General features: G+C 40.6%; 1 protein-coding gene across 1 annotated transcript in view; it reads left to right on the top strand.

Annotated features, from left to right (window-relative positions):
- tmtopsb (teleost multiple tissue opsin b) overlaps positions 1–16,461 on the top strand; it is a 33,812-nt gene extending 17,351 nt beyond the window's left edge. Inside the window, exons 3-4 of the mRNA XM_034214149.1 lie at positions 9,281–9,514; positions 15,781–16,461. Coding sequence (XP_034070040.1) covers positions 9,281–9,514; positions 15,781–16,077 — 531 coding nt within the window. The 3' untranslated portion in view covers positions 16,078–16,461. The remainder of the gene's footprint in view (positions 1–9,280; positions 9,515–15,780) is intronic.
- The last annotated feature ends 1,469 nt before the right edge of the window (positions 16,462–17,930 follow it).

Genomic DNA, 17,930 nt, shown 5'->3' with positions numbered 1-17,930 from the left:
TCTGACGGAGCCCTAGGTCAACGCTGGCGAGTATACGCCGTTCTCTGAACTTCTTCCTCCTGACTGTACATTCTTCAGCTCCCCCCGTACCACCGGCCATGGTGGGGGCATAGCATTAGTGTTTAGAGCTAGCCCCAATGCTGATTGCTTCACCCTGTAATAGCTACGCTTTGAGTTGCAGCTTTTTGAACTGAGCCTCGCCTATACGTCTGTGCAGTCGTGTATCGTCCGCCAAAGTGCAATAAGGATTTCATAAATGACTTTTCTGACTTTCTGTCCGGGATCATGGTGAAATTAAAATATGATCGTGTTTTGATCTCCGGATACTTCAATGTCCATGTGTGTTGCGAGTCCAAACCTCTGGTTAGGGACTATTTAAATCTCCTTGATTATTTTGGTCTCGTTCAGTCCGTGGCTGGCCCAACACACGAAAAAGGACACACTTTGGACTTAGTATTATCGTTTGGACTGTCTGTATCTGTGGATGAAATCTGTGCAGCAACGCAGTATCTCAGACCATTTACCGGTTCTGTTTACAACCTCGATCCCTTCCGCAGGAGTCGAATCACGTGCCCCTGCGCGTCGTCTGCGTTCGATTAACCCCTTGATTGCCTCACCGTTTTCTGATGTTTTTAATGCTTCTCCGATCTGTAAATTAGAGGTGAACTGTGCTTTTAGTGCTGATGAGCTTATCTCCATGTTTGACTCGACATGTACCCTAATACTGGATTCTGTTGCTCCTTTTACGCTTAGACGCACCAAAGTTCTCTCAGAGCCGTGGCTCAATGACTGTACTCGTGCTCTCAGACACGCTTGCAGGTGTGCAGAGAGAAAATGGAAAAAGGATAAACTTCATGTCTCCCTAGAAATCCTTCGTGCTTGCCTTTCCGACTACCAGATGGCAGTCAAAGCAGCCAAAACAGAGCATATTTCTCTGTTAATCTCCAAAAACAGCCATAAACCTCAGGTTATTTTTAATGTCCTCAACTCTATTATTAATCCCTGTGATGTTTCTTCAATTGTGCCATTGACTACTCTCTGTGATACGTTTCTGACAATTTTTATTGAAAAAGTATATGCTCTTAGGCTAGCCCACACTAGTGCTACCCCAGATCCTGCTCATTTTCTGTGCCCTGCTGTCCTCGACCACTTTGAGCCTGTATCCCTCTCTTCTCTCTCGGATGTAGTCATGCACCTGCGGCCGACAAACTGCACCTCAGACAGCATTCCCTCTCGCCTTCTCAGAGATGTTTTCGAATCAGTTGGAGCAAATATTGTATTACTTATAAACAGCTCTCTTAACTCAGGATGTGTCCCAGCTGCCTTCAAACATGCCGTGGTCAAGCCACTACTTAAATATAAAAATCTCGACCCCTCCATTCTCGCAGATTTTAGGCCCATCTCCCAGCTACCTTTTTTATCAAAAGCCCTGGAGCGAGTAGTCTATGCCCAGCTGCAGTCTTTTTTCACCACGCATGGAATCCATGAAAAGTTTCAGTCTGGCTTCAAACCCATGCACAGCACTGAAACAGCCCTTTTAAGAGTTTTTAATGATCTGCAACCACTAGGTGTCCCTTTCTATCAGCTGTGCACCGTTATGGTGTAAATACAGCCTATCTAACAATTGGATCAAATATAAAAGTCAGCCGAATTAGTGTTGATACTGCAAGGAGACGTATTGTGTGATAAGAAATGTAAGATGTTGTTTAATGGCTGATATATTTATGATCCACGTCACGTTTTCAGTTTTGGCGACAGTTCTTCCTGCTTGTCTAGAAGTCTCATCAGGGCTCTATAAATAGAGAACTACGGCAGATATGTAATATTGAATGCAGCCGAACCGTGTATTACAATGCCGTTATGTGATGACTTTCAAAGAGAAAAGCAAGCACACGCGGAAAAAAGTATTCTTTTATTTTTTTAAATGTTTTCAGATTTCACATCGCATAAACACCATTTCCCAACGTGCATTGTGGCTAAACCATCAAATCACCGAGCTGAGGATCTTGCCTACGTCTGTTTCCGGTATTGTTAATGACGGATGTATTTTGTTATACCTTCACATTTAAATTAAAATGTACATTAAAGTATTTTGTGAGGCCTTCTAAAATGTTTTTAAATATAACTACGGTTCTAGTTACATTACATTACATTACATTGCATTTAGCTGACGCTTTTGTCCAAAGCGACTTACAATAAGTACATTCGACCAGGAAGACACAACCTTGAAGAAAACAGAATCATATAAGTACAGGTTTCATATCAGGTTTCATAGAGCCAAACATTTCAAGTGCTACTCAACTGGCTTTAGGTAAGCCAGTCCTTTATTAGTATAAAAGTGCTTCGTTAATAGTTCTAACGCTCGAAGTGGAGTCGAAAGAGATGAGTTTTCAGTTTGCGCCGGAAGATGTGCAAGCTATCTGCCGTCCTGATGTCAATGGGGAGCTCATTCCACCATCTTGGAGCCAGGACAGCAAACCCACATGTTTTTGCCGATGGGAACTTGGGTCCCCCTCGCAGCGAGGGCGCCGCGAGGGCGCAGCGAGTCGTTTGGCTGATGCAGAGCGTAGTGCACGCGCTGGGGTGTACGGTTTAACCATGTCCTGGATGTAGGAAGGGCCAGATCCATTCGCAGCATGGTAAGCAAGTACCAGTGTCTTGAAGTGGATTCTAGCAGTTACCGGAAGCCAGTGAAGGGAGCGGAGGAGCGGAGTGGTGTGGGAAAATTTAGGAAGGTTGAAGACCAGACGAGCCGCTGCATTCTGGATGAGCTGCAGAGGTCGGATGGCACATGCAGGTAGACCAGCCAGGAGGGAGTTGCAGTAGTCTAGGCGTGAGATGACGAGAGCCTGGACCAGAACCTGAGTCGCTTTCTGTGTCAGCTGGGGACGTATCTTCCTGATGTTGTAAAGCGTGTATCTGCAGCAACGGGTTGTAGCAGCGATGTTTGCAGTGAAGGACAGGTTGTTATCTAGGGTCACACCCAGATTCCTTGCAGTCTGAGTCGGGGAAACAACTGAGTTGCCGATGTTGATTGTTAGGTCAAGAGTGGGACAATCTTTTCCCGGGAGGTAGAGCAGCTCAGTCTTGTCAAGGTTGAGCTTGAGGTGGTGAGCAGACATCCACTGAGAGATGTCAGCTAGACAAGCAGAGATGCGTGCAACGACCTGGGTCTCTGAGCGGGGAAAGGACAGAATTAATTGGGTGTCATCAGCGTAGCAGTGGTAAGAAAAACCATGCGGGCTAATGACTGATCCGAGCGAGTTGGTGTACAGGGAGAAGAGGAGGGGACCAAGAACAGAGCCCTGAGGGACCCCTGTAGTTAATTGACAAGGGTCGGACTCAGACCCTCTCCAAGTCACCCTGTAGCAGGGTTTCCATTAGCCGGTAATTACCGGTTTTTAGCTGGTAAAATTTATAAAAAACCGGTAAATTCAAAACCCGCCGGTCAAAATGTCTGGTAATAATTAGGGAGGCTCCGATAGATCGGCCGCCGGTCATTATCGGCCGATATTCACTCTTAATAGTTTGATCGGTGCTCTCTATAAAGGCCGATCAGGAGAGCTGGATCTGATCGATATGGACATAAACGCGAGTGAAGTATAACCGGACACGCGAGAGAGATCAGATCAGCTGCTGAGTCTGACCGAGACACGCAGCTCTGCATGATCACCTGAAGCCCCGCCCTCTGTTTAGCGAGCTGCAGGAGCTGCATGAGAAACTGACGGGCTGTCAGGAGAGAGGGAGGGAGAGGGGAAAAGAGAGGATCCGTTTCTCCCGTGTTATTATTCAAAGTTAATGTAAACCTTTCAATAATGTACGTTATCTACTACAAGTAGTTTGTTTGAATGTAATAATTATGTTGTTTGTTGTTTGTGGAATAATTTATTGAAAAATGAATCTGAATTTTTCGATCTGTTACGATTATAAACTGAAGCAATATAACAATGAGCCCCGTGAACTGAGTTTTAAACTGAAGCATATCTGCTCATAGTCCGGTAATTACCTGCTAACGGAAACTCTGCTACACAACTCTTATTATTATTATTGAAATATGACCGGTAATTTTCAAATGTGTCCGGTAAAATAAATTCTGCCCGGACATTTGACCGGCGAGAAAAAATCCTAGCGGAAACCCTGCCCTGTAGGTACGGTCTTTCAGGTATGAGGTGAGGAGGGAAAGAGCAGAGCCTGAAACTCCATGTTTTTGGAGAGTGCGAAGGAGGATCTGATGATTCACCGTGTCGAATGCAGCAGACAGGTCCAATAGGATGATGACAGAGGAGAGGGATGCAGTTTTGGCAGTGTGCAGTTCCTCTGTGACAGCAATGAGAGCAGTTTCTGTGGAGTGACCTGCCTTGAAACCAGACTGGTGCGGATCCAGAAGGTTGTTCTGATTGAGATAACAGGAGAGTTGTTTAAAGACAACGTGTTCAAGTGATTTAGACAGGAACGGGAGGAGAGAGACAGGCCTGTAGTTTATAACATCAGACGGGTTGAGAGTGGGTTTCTTTAGGAGAGGGTTTACTCTTGCCTCCTTGAGACTGTTTGGAAAGTGACCAGAAGTTAGAGAAGTGTTGATGAAATGGGTGAGAAACGGTAGAATATCAGGAGCGATAGTCTGAAGGGAGGTTTGAAGGGATAGGGTCCAGAGGACAGGTGGTAGGGCGGGCAGAAGTAATGAGGGTAAGAACCTCACTTGGAGAGAGAGGGGAAAAGGAGGTTAGTGTGTTGGTGGAAGGAAGGTCTGGTGACCCAGCGGTGAGTATAGGTGAGTCAGAAAAAGAAGAGCGAATATCATCAACCTTTTTTTCAAAGTGGGTAACAAAGTCGCTTGACAGAAGTGAGGAGGGGGGGAGGGCTTTTGGAGGGTCCAAGAGGGTGGAGAAGATGGAAAATAGTTTTTTAGGATTGGAATAGGAAGATTGGATCTTATCTTGAAAGAAAGTGCTTTTTGCCTGAGAGATCGAAGCAGAGAAAGAGGAGAGGAGAGCCTGATAGGTTAGGAGGTCGTCACGTTGTTTGGATTTCCACCGTTTCCGCTCTGCTGCCCTAAGGACGGTTCTATTAGCACGCAGTGCATCATTTAGCCAGGGAGCAGGAGGGGACTGACGAGCCTGCCGAGATGTGAGAGGACAGAGAGAGTCCAGAGAGGATGAGAGAGTAGAGAGGAGAGTTTCTGCAGCAGAGTTTGGTGGCAGGAGTTGGAACGAGTCAGAGGAAGGGAGGGCTGAGAGCACCGACGAGGCAAAGGTAGAGGGGGAGAGGGAGCGAAGGTTACGGCGGACAAGTGCAGGATGAGAAGAGATTAGTTTGTTATGTTTGGAAAGGGGTAGAGAGAATGAAATGAAGAAGTGATCGGATGTGTGGAGCGGGTTTACAGAGAGGTTAGAAGTAGCGCAGTTCCTTGAGAATATGAGATCAAGGACATTGCCAGCTTTATGAGTCGGTAGGGACGGAGACAGTGAGAAAGCAAAGGCGGTTAACAGAGATGTTAGTTGAAGAGTTTGTAAATTAACATGAACCGAAGCTGTTGCCTGGCAACGCAATCGCACAACATCATGTCCGTTAATTCCACATCCACACACATGGATTAACATCGATTTAATACATTAATGTAGCCTTTGTTTCTGCTAAAAGAGGTGTCGACCAGCTGGGGCAACAAGAAAATTGGCGTAATCGAGTGTGACTATTAAAAAAATAAATCATTATTAATTAATATTGACAATAACAACCAACCGTTGGGGGTAGCATTTGCTTGGCATTTCTGTGTATATCTCCACTGGTTGGGGCATGTTAACAATACCGTGTAACTGTCACGTTTGAAGGGACGAAATTGTGACATCTTCACGTCTCCCAGCATGGTAAATCGTCACATGTTCACGTCTAGCCGTGATACCGGGTTGTTTATAACACCAGTGCAGTCAAGGAGGGGGCAGATAGTGTGCTGGAGAGGCTGTGGATATGTGAGGGCCAATCACCATCATGTGTTTTGGTAATGCCCTGGGATTGTTCACTATTGGGACTCAATAAGAGATGGAATGGAAAGAGTTTTAAGCATTGAGATGTACCTTTTACTTTCAAGTACAGTACATGGGTAAGATGCCAAAACAGCTTCCTGGTTTCTCTAAAATGTACATGTTTAAAGTAATACTAGTCGCCAGTAAAAAAGCCATAACGAAAAAATTGTTAAGCCAAGTACCACCTACTCTAGCAGACTGGTTTAATGTGATGCACGACATTTTTGCTATGGAAAAATTAACATTTGCACGCTCATGAACTGTTCGCCCGTGCCTCGCAGCAGGGTTACTGTGCGGAGCACATAAATGATGCCGTCGTGGTTGCGGACGGATTAAAAAAATGAAACCTAATGGCTCGCGAATTATACTTTTGGCGGCCCGTTAATATACCTGGGCGGCCCGCCCAAGTAAAAGTCTATGTGTGGGAGAACCCTGCTATCTTACCAGTTATTATGCAACTCTCAAATATCTATCTATCTATCTCTCTCGCTCTCGCTCTCGCTCTCGCTCTCGCTCTCTCGCTCTCGCTCTCGCTCTCGCTCTCGCTCTCGCTCTCGCTCTCGCTCTCGCTCTCTCTCTCTCTCTCTGTTGGTGCATCTTTTTTCAAATGATCCGGTGCTCCTTTTTTGGCGGGGGTGGCGCATGCGCACCAGTTATCTGCAGCCCTGTCTATAACTGTTAATTTGTTTATGTAAATAAAGAAACAAAGAAAATGTTCTACCACAACTAACTTACACAATTAACAATTAACTGAATACGTGTGTCAAATAACCTGCTGAGGCAAAAGCAGATTTGGTATTCTGGATCCTACTCTCTAGTTGTGCTTCTCTTAAAATATGTACTAACAACAAACAACTATAAATGTCTTTTCTAGCAACAGCAGATGTGATAGAATATTAAAGGCCATGTTTGCATTACAAACAGTACTAATAACTCCATCTTCAAATACCTCTTGCTACCCTGATGGTCCCATACGCTCATCATGTGCTTCATATCAGATAGAGTGACAGTATCTGGTCTATAATTGACCTGACATTGTCATAACATATTACAGTGTTTGCCCCCCTCCTCTGTACTCTGTCATTAGAAAATAACTCCAGGCACGGGGTGCAGAAGCCTAAAATATCTGTATGCCATCCCTTAGGGCTTACACAGCACCTGTCACCGGGGTTACTTGTGGGTGGGTGGGGGGGGGGACACAGTTGCTCAGAGTAAACATGGACATGATGATTCAGTTCTTCAGATCATTGTTTAAAGGACAGCTTTGGCAGTTTAGAGATTGAGGCTTTGTGGGAGAGCTTGCTGACACATTCAACCCACATTCATGCTCCATGCTCTGTCAGAACATATTTTTGGTCTTACACTAATGAATTTTCTTCCAGTTTCTCAATATCAACCTTGCTCTTAAAGGTGTCCTATCATGCAAAAAAGGGTCAGAAAACAGAACCCTCTCTTTTCCTCCGTAACCAAATCTCTAAAAACGGGGGTACAACGGAGCTGGTCCAGATTTGCGTCTGATATGACGTAATATCGGAAATGTGGGCTGGCTTTACACCCATGGTCCTATCAGAAACATCGCTATCAGAAGCAATGCCTGACATGTTTTGGACGTAATATGGTCTTTGTTTACATTAGCAAGCATCGCTAACACTCAGAGCTAACACTGTACTGGAGAGAGTATGTGGTAAACCCGGAAGAGAAAAAGCATTTGAGCTCCATACTGTTTCAGAAAGTATCTCGGTAGAATTGTCCTTCATGAGCTCTCGTCTCGGCTCCATTTTTTTTTTTTTTAAAGCTACGGACCCAGAATCAGCACTTCTCTAACAGGGCTGAAATAAAGGGGTATGAGGCATGGCTAGAATGGGTGATCTGTTTGGTATTTTGAGCAAAACACTTCATAGACATGTTTTTTTGTATATCTGAGACCTATAATATACACCTACAAATAGTATAATAGGAGACCTTTAATATATTACACACACACACTCAACTGTAGGTTTTAGTCTAACAGTTACACAAGTTTCCCCTCGGTTAAACCCTTATAAGCAGAGATTGTGTTTAGAAACCTCCTCGTGGGGAAAATGGTCAGACTGATACATGAGTGTCATGCAATACTGTCTAACAGTGTTTTTTAATTGCCAAAAATTCTAAATTTGATTTGATTATTTTAAGTAGGTCCATGTTTGGTTCTTTGTTAGTCTCACACAGTGTCACTATACATGGTCGGCCTGGCCTGACGTCATAAGCACTGAGCTAATCATTGGGTTTATGTAATTCAGGTTAAATTAAAATTACAAGAAGCTACACACCACAACACTTTAGGAATGATGGTTTATCTGTCCGCTTTCTCTCACTCTGGCTTCTGCCTATTGATTAGCTCATAGGACCCACCTTCTTTAAATTGGTAATCAATATATGACAAATTACCACCTGTGAGCTTGACATTGGGATTATATTTGTTATATAATTGATAGCAGCCGTCTATCAATGGAATGAGAACATCCTTGAATGTACCTTTGATGAAAGTTTACAGTTTATAATCCTGCTTACACCTGCCACACCATTCAGGCAAACATTTCTTGTTTACAAATTAACAAGTGATTATCTAAGGGGCTATGAAAATGTATGGCATTTTTAAAACTGGTTACAGTAATGTAAAATACAATTTATAGATAAAAGGCAGAAACATGCTCTTTGATGACCTTTACATTTACATTAAGAAACACAGGCAACAATAGCTGTTAGGGAAATATATTAAATAAGTAAGAAGTGTAGGCCTACTATAAAAGTCAGTTTAAGAGAGTTGTCCTGATTTGAATTTAAAAACATAAAAAAAACACAAAGCTTCATACAGTATCTTATAGTCATGCACAAACAACAATTGCACATACAGTAATATTTGTGACAGTATGAGGAGCAAGATACTTCCTTCAGATAATTCTATTAGTGGCTATGTCAATTATTGTACTGTAAGGTTTCCCACTGATGCAAACTGATGTATGCATTCGAGTGTGAAACTGCACAGACCAAAACAAAGGTCTGAATTATTCTCATTCCTCTCCCAGACTATGTTGTCTGTTTAATTTAGATTTTCTTTGAATTATATTTCCCAATCGCATGAATATTTAATAGATTCTTAATGCATCCTCAGACCAATTAAATTGAAGTTTATGTTATCGAAACTGTGTTATTTTTCCTTTCTTCTTACGTACCATGTGTTTATTTGTTGTGTATCAATATCGTTTTTGTTCCCCTCCCAGGTCCGCAGTGTGAGTTCAGTGGTAAACCGGCACAGAGAGCACCGGGTGTTGGTGATGGTCGTCACCATGGTGGTGTGCTACCTGGTATGCTGGCTGCCTTATGGAGTGGCAGCCCTGCTCTCAACTTTCGGCCCCCGTGATCTTTTGACCCCACAGGCGAGCATCACGCCGTCGCTGCTGGCCAAGTTCTCCACCGTCGTAAACCCTTTTATCTATATATTCATGAACAAACAGGTGAGATTTCTTTCTCTTTCTCAGTTCATTCGTCATAATGCAGGCTTTTTCATGCATTGCCATCTTGTTTATTGTAAAAAAAAGTGTCTGTTAAATGTATTTCAAAATGTTATTTTTCTGCTAAGAGTTGGAAATATAATGTTAATTAGGATTTAGGCATCATGTTTAGCCAAAGTCTGTCGGGATGTTTTTTTTAATGGTTAAAATCGCTTGCATTCTGAGCAACTCAATCACTTTTTACATGATTGATTTTAGTGGAATTGTAACTTATGGCAAACTTTTAGTGTTCTTTCAATTTATTTTATTGTAGATAGGGAGGTTAAAGTAAAGTGTTTTGGTGGTAAATTGTTACCCTAAACTAAACAGATGTGGTCAGTTTCAGCAATCTATTTATCTGCTCTACTATTCCTGAAAAATAAAATACAGAGGTTAGTTAAAGGAGATTGACAGCCATGGGAGGGTTAGTGAAGGCACATGCAGACCTCCTTCCTCCATCTGCTGGCTCCTCATTGACATCTTCAGACTAAACACATCCAGCTGTGAACATACAGGAAGCAAACCGCTAAAAGGCATAAACACACACACACATGCACACACCACACACACACACACACACACACACACACACACACACACACACCACACACTCACACACACACCCACACACACAACACACACACACACCCACACACACACACCACACACACCACACACCACACACACACACACCACACACACACACACACACACACACACACACACACACACACACCATTAAAATATGTCAAGCCACCGCTTCTGCCCACTGTGTGTGAGCTTGTGATACATTTCACTGACATACAAGCACACAGCACAGTAATTAAAGGAGGAAGAGGAAGTAATCTGGTTTATGCCACTGGCTGTCCTAATTGGCAGCAGATAACATTTCAAGGGTCTTTGTAGCAGCATTTCACCTTCAAAAAAAATCATTACCACAGTCATTAGTAGATTGGTCTGAGCATTAAAGGTCAACTCATGCGTGTCTACACACTGCTTGGGACATTTTGACAAGATTTTCTTTAATACCTCTGTAAATAATGTAATAACTCAGGTGACCTGAGTACTGTAAGTATTGAGTTATTTTGTTATTTCTCACTCCGATTGTACAGTCCTTCTTGCAGCTATTCAAATGTATGACTGTAACTTAACCAAGTCATTTTTTTGTGGGGTTCTTTTAATACACAATGTTAACCAGGTATTTCAAACCGCTAATGTAATCTAGGATAACATTTTTCTTCAAAAGTAATGAGAATGATTTTTTTTCCTTTTTTCATTCATCTAATGTCTTTTTGGCACAAATTACACGATAATGCAGCATGACAGAACTGACATCAATGAAGGATAATACGTGGGTAGAAAAAAGGGAGGAACAAAGAGAAGAAGAATCAATAAATGTTGGGAAAAAAAAGAGAAAAAAGGGAGGAAATAGTGAGAAAGGGGAAGACACAATTGAAGAGTAAATGAAAGAAGAGATAGCAGGATTGAAGATGAAGAAATTGTTTGGATGGGTAATCTACAGTAAGTAGTTGTTGAGGGAAGACAGAAAACAAGAAAGGACGGTATTTATTTAAAAAAAGGGAGATAATGGGGGAGAAGATGGATAGACAGAAAAAGCAATGAAAAAAAGATAAATGGAGATAAAGAGGAAGACATTAAGTAATGAGAAGATAGAAAGTAAGGATAAAGCAGTGACACATTTCAGAAAGACCATAAGAAACAGTGAAGGAAAGGGTAAAGGAAACGATGGAACTAAATGAAAAAGCTGATATAAAGAGTAACCACAGGTATTGAAAGAAAAAAGGTGACGAGCGGGATAAGGAAATCCATGTAATATAACCTTCTCTTAACAAAGCTTTGGATTAACATGTGATGTTAATATCAAGGAGCGACACTGCGCTGGTGACCTTTCCTTTTTCTCACACTCTTTTATCTGTCTGGCTCTTTTTATCTATACTTCCACCTCAGTCTGTCTCCTCTGTTGGACAGCATGTCTCCTGTCACTTTTGAGATTGGGAGACATTTACATTCTTTGATGTCACAACTGTCTGCTCTGTCTGGTCGTGAAGGTTTCTTTTTAGCTTTATGTGTGTGTGATGATAAAGCTACCGAACTGGACTTCCACGGCCACAGATAAACTCACAGGAAGACACACTGTGTGGCACTTTCAGTCTTCAGTTCCTCCCAGCCCATAACTATGGCAGAAGTGTGTTGAGGCGAGTTGAATACTTAAAGCGCTGCACAGATTAATTCCCCGGATCTGAGCTGTCAATCTTGGATTTACTCCTTTATTGGTTTTAGGTTTTTTCTGCATAAGGTTTTCACATCTTTGTGGTGTAAAGTCACTAAATACATTTACTTCCATACTGTTTACATTTGAAGATGCTTAATACTTCTATTCAACATTTCAGAGGGATATATTATACTAAATCCTCCATTACATCCATCCATGTATCTTGGCTGTAACGTTACAGATTAAGATGTATAACAACAACACATGCGATTCATTTATAAAATATGATTGTGTGCTTAAGAGTATACAATCGTTTGTTGTCAAAGTGTGGTCCATCACTACCAAGCAATAAACCCATAGAAGTAATATAATAATGTAACTCTCTGAATGGGACCATTCTGCTTTTAAGATATAGGAAGCGTAATAAAATGTACTATTAATGTGGATTTCTTTTCATTTTTTATGAAAATACCTTTTTATTTCAATATTTGGATACACCTGTTGTCTAAAACGTTTTTCACAATTGTGGTCAGAAACGTTTTGGTTTGCAACCCATTTAAATCAATCAATCCATTTTAATTTTTTTTAACAAAGTAATGACTTTTTACCTGTCCTCACTGGTTTAATTATAAGTTATCTTTATTTGTTTTCATAATAGGGACAAGGGAAAGGTTTTCATTAGAGGGAAAATTGTGCAATCGTTGTTTTTTCTATCAAGAACTTTGTGGTTATATATAATCTTATTTATAGAATTTCTGGTAGAATAAAGGCATATTACAGTCTACAGCAGTGTATTCAATGGTACATTTCTTCTTTTTTTCTTCCTGGAACATAGATCTACACAAATGAGACACTATTACCAGGCTAATCACAGCTCTCTGGAAAATAATACATTAGGATTTAAAACACATGAAGATTCTAAATGGAGTGCCAATTTTGAAAGCTGGATATTTTCCTCGGGGTGACAAAAATTAATTGGCTCGTATATCATGAAAGAGCTTAAGTATTTAAGTTAAACAGCACCACTGGTCTCATTTGTCATATCAATCTCTGGGTGGAAACATGCGAGGAAACTATTCATTCATATGTTGTAATGAGATGTAGTGAAGTGTCTCATGCGGCACACTAATTTGCATTGCGGCGCCCTGGGGAAATGTAGTTGACTTAAAGTATACGTGTGGAAGCAGAGAGTATACTAAGTACACTACGTTTATCCAGGGGAGCTTGATGCCTGCTCAACTCCCAACATGGAGGAAGGAAGAAGGATGTCAATAGAACTGTACTAATCATAAAGAGTTACATGTTCATTGTATTCATACTCGTTTTTGGCCATTACTTTGTCATCTGTTAATATTATTAATACTAAAACTACAGCTATATACTATTCCACCACTCATACTAACTAGACTAACCCTAGTCTACTACTGCTACTATACCTCAATTTCTAAGTCTTATGGTACTGTTTTACTCGTAGCTAAGGTCACTTACAAGGTCTTCTTGTACTTTAGGTCTACTTCTTCTACTGCCATTCATTATGTTGTCACAACTGTCTGCTCCCATTCATTGTTGTTATCCCTATTTATACCATGACTATATGACTACAGCTATACTAGGTGTACAACTTGTAATACTGCATCCCCTACTGATATTTGATTAGCGTTATTATGAAAGAAAGAAAAAATTGCATTAATTTACTTATGATTCATGTATTTTATATTATTATATTTTAACTACAAATGGTTACAAAAATCCTTTCACCTTGATTTGCTGCGACACCCCTCGTCCACCACCAACTATTAAGACCCAATCTTTGACTCCTGATGTGGATCTCATATTAACTGGTTTCTACCTCTGTGAATTTATCTAAACTGCAGGTTGAAAAAGCAGTTTACTGGTGCTGTCTTTCATCGTTCAATTTCTACTTTTACAAACATAATAACACATTATCGCTACAATTCTATTAGAGAAGTTGAGTAAGAGTAGAGTACAACGTTTTTACTAACAATAAAAATACTTTAGAATGGAAAAAATCAGGAATAAAAAAAAAATACACTGTCACACTATTGACGTATATACTCCTTTCCCACAAGTATTTTGTTCGATGTGGATATCAACGGAATTCTTTCAACCTCACAATAAACTTTATTTATTAATTTGTGATGATTTTTAAAATGACATTCTTCTTTTGATTTATTTATATGACACTATGATTTGCAAAAATAAATGAGTAAATCATGTGTACTTTTACTCAAAAAGATGATTAGGTATTAAAGTTAGGCTACTTATACTGTATATCCTACATGTGAGAGTGTCAATATAATTCAATATAGTTTCAACCCACATTTGGTTATAAACCTTTATGTGTAGACTACACATCTCATTTCATTTCAGTGTGAGAATATTTTGAGTTAGAGGTAATGTTGTTGTTGTTAGGTAAGAGAGTCAAAGGCAAGTAACACACATTGGTGGACAAGGACACAAAGAGGAAGAAAGAAGGCTTGTTTGAGACACATTGCGGCTCGCCTCGAAAGTAGACGAGAGTAGCCGATCGCAGCCGGGGGAGGTGTCAAAAAGCTCGTCTTAAGTCGGACAGCTCGGAGTCCATGCTCGGAGTCGGCTTCGTCTTCTTCTTCTTCTCTCGGTTTTTTGGCGGATTGCAAACAACTTTAAGGTGCATACCGCCACCTCCGGAGTCGGCTTGACTCGGTTTGCATTTATAAAGATGCACACATGTGTTTAATCGTTAATGTCAGATATGTACTAAGTAAATACATTTGTTCCTGCTCCAGATTAGATTCAACTTTATTGTTATTGCACATATTACAGGTACTGAGACAAAAAAAATGCAGTTTAGCTTCTAACCAGGTGCAACAAGCAGTAAAGTGAAAAGTAATGTACACAATCTACAGAATAAAATATAGAATGAATTGAATGATGAATAAACAGTGAGGGGTATGAATACACTAGATATCAGCCTGTGAGCAGTATGAACAGTGTGTATGAATATGCTAAGATATATAAAGTATGAAAACGGTAAGCAGTATAGTATAAAATATATAGATATTAATTTCATGATGATAAACATTGTGGAACAATGATGAAAAATGGGAATGGATGTGGCGACGTAAAACTGACACAAAACAACAACAAACTTTTGCCAGCCAATTGGAGAGTTTCATCAGCAGCACGTGGTAAAAACCACCAATGAGCGCTCAGCTCGAGATACCAGCGAGCCGTTTCCCATCAAGCATTTCGCTTCCGCAGCCCGTGGAGAGCAACTGCGCCAACTCGCCTCGCCTCGCTCTCAAGGCTGCGGGCGTCTTTGTCCCGCGAAATTTCAAAGTCTCATGTGGGCGGGCCTCCAGAGCAAGTCGGACAAAATGACTAACCATCATGCAACGCACTAGCAAGACGTTGATCGAAATTGCGCAGGTCTGCGCAGGTCTCGCTTGTCTCAAACAAGCCTAGAAACTCCCTTAAGACAGCAACACCGCCACACAGATAATAGACAGGGTTTAATATTTTATACTTTATTTTGAAACAAAAACATTAAGGAACAGCTTGGATGCAGGCTATTTGTTTTCCTTATGATATTCAAGAGCTCTTCAAAGTATAGTAGGAGCGGGGGGGTTAAAACCACTTAATTGGGATATACACCTAATCTCATAGGACCAAAGACCATATAAGATAATATATTTATCCCAAAAGACTACAAGAAGCCCAATCAGTAGTTGGTGTGACTTAAATCATAATGTAACAATATATATGCATTATTGAGGAGTTACAAATGTGAAATGTAATAAACAAATTGCTTCCTCCTAAACCTAACACTAATCCTTGACTATTAATGAAAGTTTTATTTTCATTTGATTTCATGAAATCCGGGTTGTCCTTACTTCAGACTTATTGGAACAAACATTATGCATTTTTCTTCATTATACTCAATATAGTTTTTGACCACAATTGAATGACACTAATCCAATGTGTATGTTTCCAGTTCTACAGATGTTTCAGGGGCTTCCTTGGATGCTCTACACCTGAAAGAGGCTCCACCTTAAAGACATGTTTACGGCCAGCCAGGACGCTTCGCACCGGCCGCGAGCAGAAGGAACTCAATGTGACGGATCCTGCCCTGTCCACCATCAACCCCACACCCAACTCCATCCAAAATGTATCTCAGAGAGCTAATTATGTGCCTCCGTGTTCATCGAATCATCACTCCGCTGCTTCACACTCCCCTGCTGCTAACACCCCCAAACCCAAACTGATTCTGGTGGCTCACTACAGGGCATAGAAAAGGGGAAATGAGAATGGGAATTGAAGGTGATGAAAAGGTCACAGGTCTCAAACCAACAATTATGCTGTCCTGATACAAGGATTTGACTAGGATTTTAAAAAATAAAAAATTAGGACGTTTTTAATCCCAGAAAAGGTTATATTGTTCTGTGAAGTCAGCAAACAGAGATACACACAACATGCCAGTTTAATCCTGTTTACAAGAGGCAATGTACGCACAGGGCTAAGCGTATGCTTCATGTTAAGATTACCCATTATTAAATCCACATAAATAGGTTAAGCATTTTGGCTGTATTAATTACATATAACATTTACGTTAATTAATAATGTTCTTTTTTGATCGGAGAAATTAATCAGAAATAATTTGAAGAAGCAAAGTGTTCTTTGGGGGAGATTTCATAAATCTTTTGGTGTTTTTTTTTAAACGAGGTGTTGCTCTACTCTAAGCAGGATTATTTTTTTCAAATCATTTTTCCCATTTGTAATATTTAAGGATTTCATACAGTGTACAGTATTAAAGATCTGTTGAACAAAAGTATGCAATTAAGAACTGAGGAGTTGCCTTCATTTGCTATTTTGCTTTGATGCATATAGGCCTTCAGGACTGGGACTTTTATGAAAGCCATTAAAAGGGAAATGTTGCTATGTTATTAGTGAGATTGCACTGTTTTGAGTTGTCTTGATGTTTCTGAAGCTTCTGTTTTTCTTTGTTTAGTAGAAAAGTTGTTCTTTGTTGTCAACCAATGTATTTTATTTGCTTATGTAACATAAATGAAATCTGTTCACTTACATATTTGACTCTCTGAATCTTATTCAGTTTATCTGTCATTCTGCATCCATGTGTTGATTAATCCATGAATTAGGCATTTTTTACATGATGGGAATCAGATTCTACATTAAAGCCTTCGTCTTGCTGAGAAACAAACAGAATAGGAGCCCTAGAGTAGAATATTACAACCAGTGTTGGGCAAGTTACTTCCAAAATATAATACAGTATATTACTTATTACTGTCTTTTTGAAGTAATAAGTTACATTACAATATTACTGTCTCTGAAATGTAATGAGTTGCACTACTTTTATATTACTTTTGAATTACTTTACCAAAATAACCGCAAAAGAATGGCTAGGTATTTTAAATGCTAAAATGTAGTTTAGTGCAGCTCTTTATACATCCAGTGAAGGGCAATGTGGTATAGCATAACTTAACAACTGTGCAGGCCATTAAGGCTACTAACAACTTTCACGGCTTAGTTGAATACTTGATTCTGATTGTAAATTCTTAACATGTGACCGTTACGACCCTGGGTCATTTGTGTGTACATTTTTCCCTCCTCGTGTGTGTGTGTGTGTGTGTGTGTGTGTGTGTGTGTGTGTGTGTGTGTGTGTGTGTGTGTGTGTGTGTGTGTGTGTGTGTGTGTGTGTGTGTGTGTGAGCAAGCAGGTAGTGCCCGTTAGCTGATTAGCTACCTTCTGCATGCTGATTGGTCCACCTGGGGAGACGGGAGGATATTAAGCTGCAGCCGTGCAGTTCCTCGGCCGCTCTCTCTGACTTGACTTCTCCTACTCGAGTCCCAACACAAATTTAAGTTACGATATCTGTCCTGTTGTGCTAATACTTATTTATACCGTATACCGTCCACTAGTGATGGCGAGATGAAGCCTTATGAAGCTTTGAAGCTTTCCAGCCAATTGGTTCGCAAAAGGGTTCATCTCATGAGGCTTCATCATGGGCTTCATTTGAACACAAACCCCCTGTTGGTCAAAGTGTGTAAAACAGGCAGATTGGACATCTCAACAGTGTGCTCTCTCATACCGAGTTCCCAATGAGTAAAGCCTTAGAATAACTCTAAA

The sequence above is a fragment of the Gymnodraco acuticeps genome, unplaced genomic scaffold, assembly GCF_902827175.1.
Source record: "Gymnodraco acuticeps unplaced genomic scaffold, fGymAcu1.1, whole genome shotgun sequence".
NCBI classification, from domain to species: domain Eukaryota; kingdom Metazoa; phylum Chordata; class Actinopteri; order Perciformes; family Bathydraconidae; genus Gymnodraco; species Gymnodraco acuticeps.
Note: the sequence above shows the minus strand (reverse complement) of the source record. Positions and strands in the feature narration are given on the sequence as shown.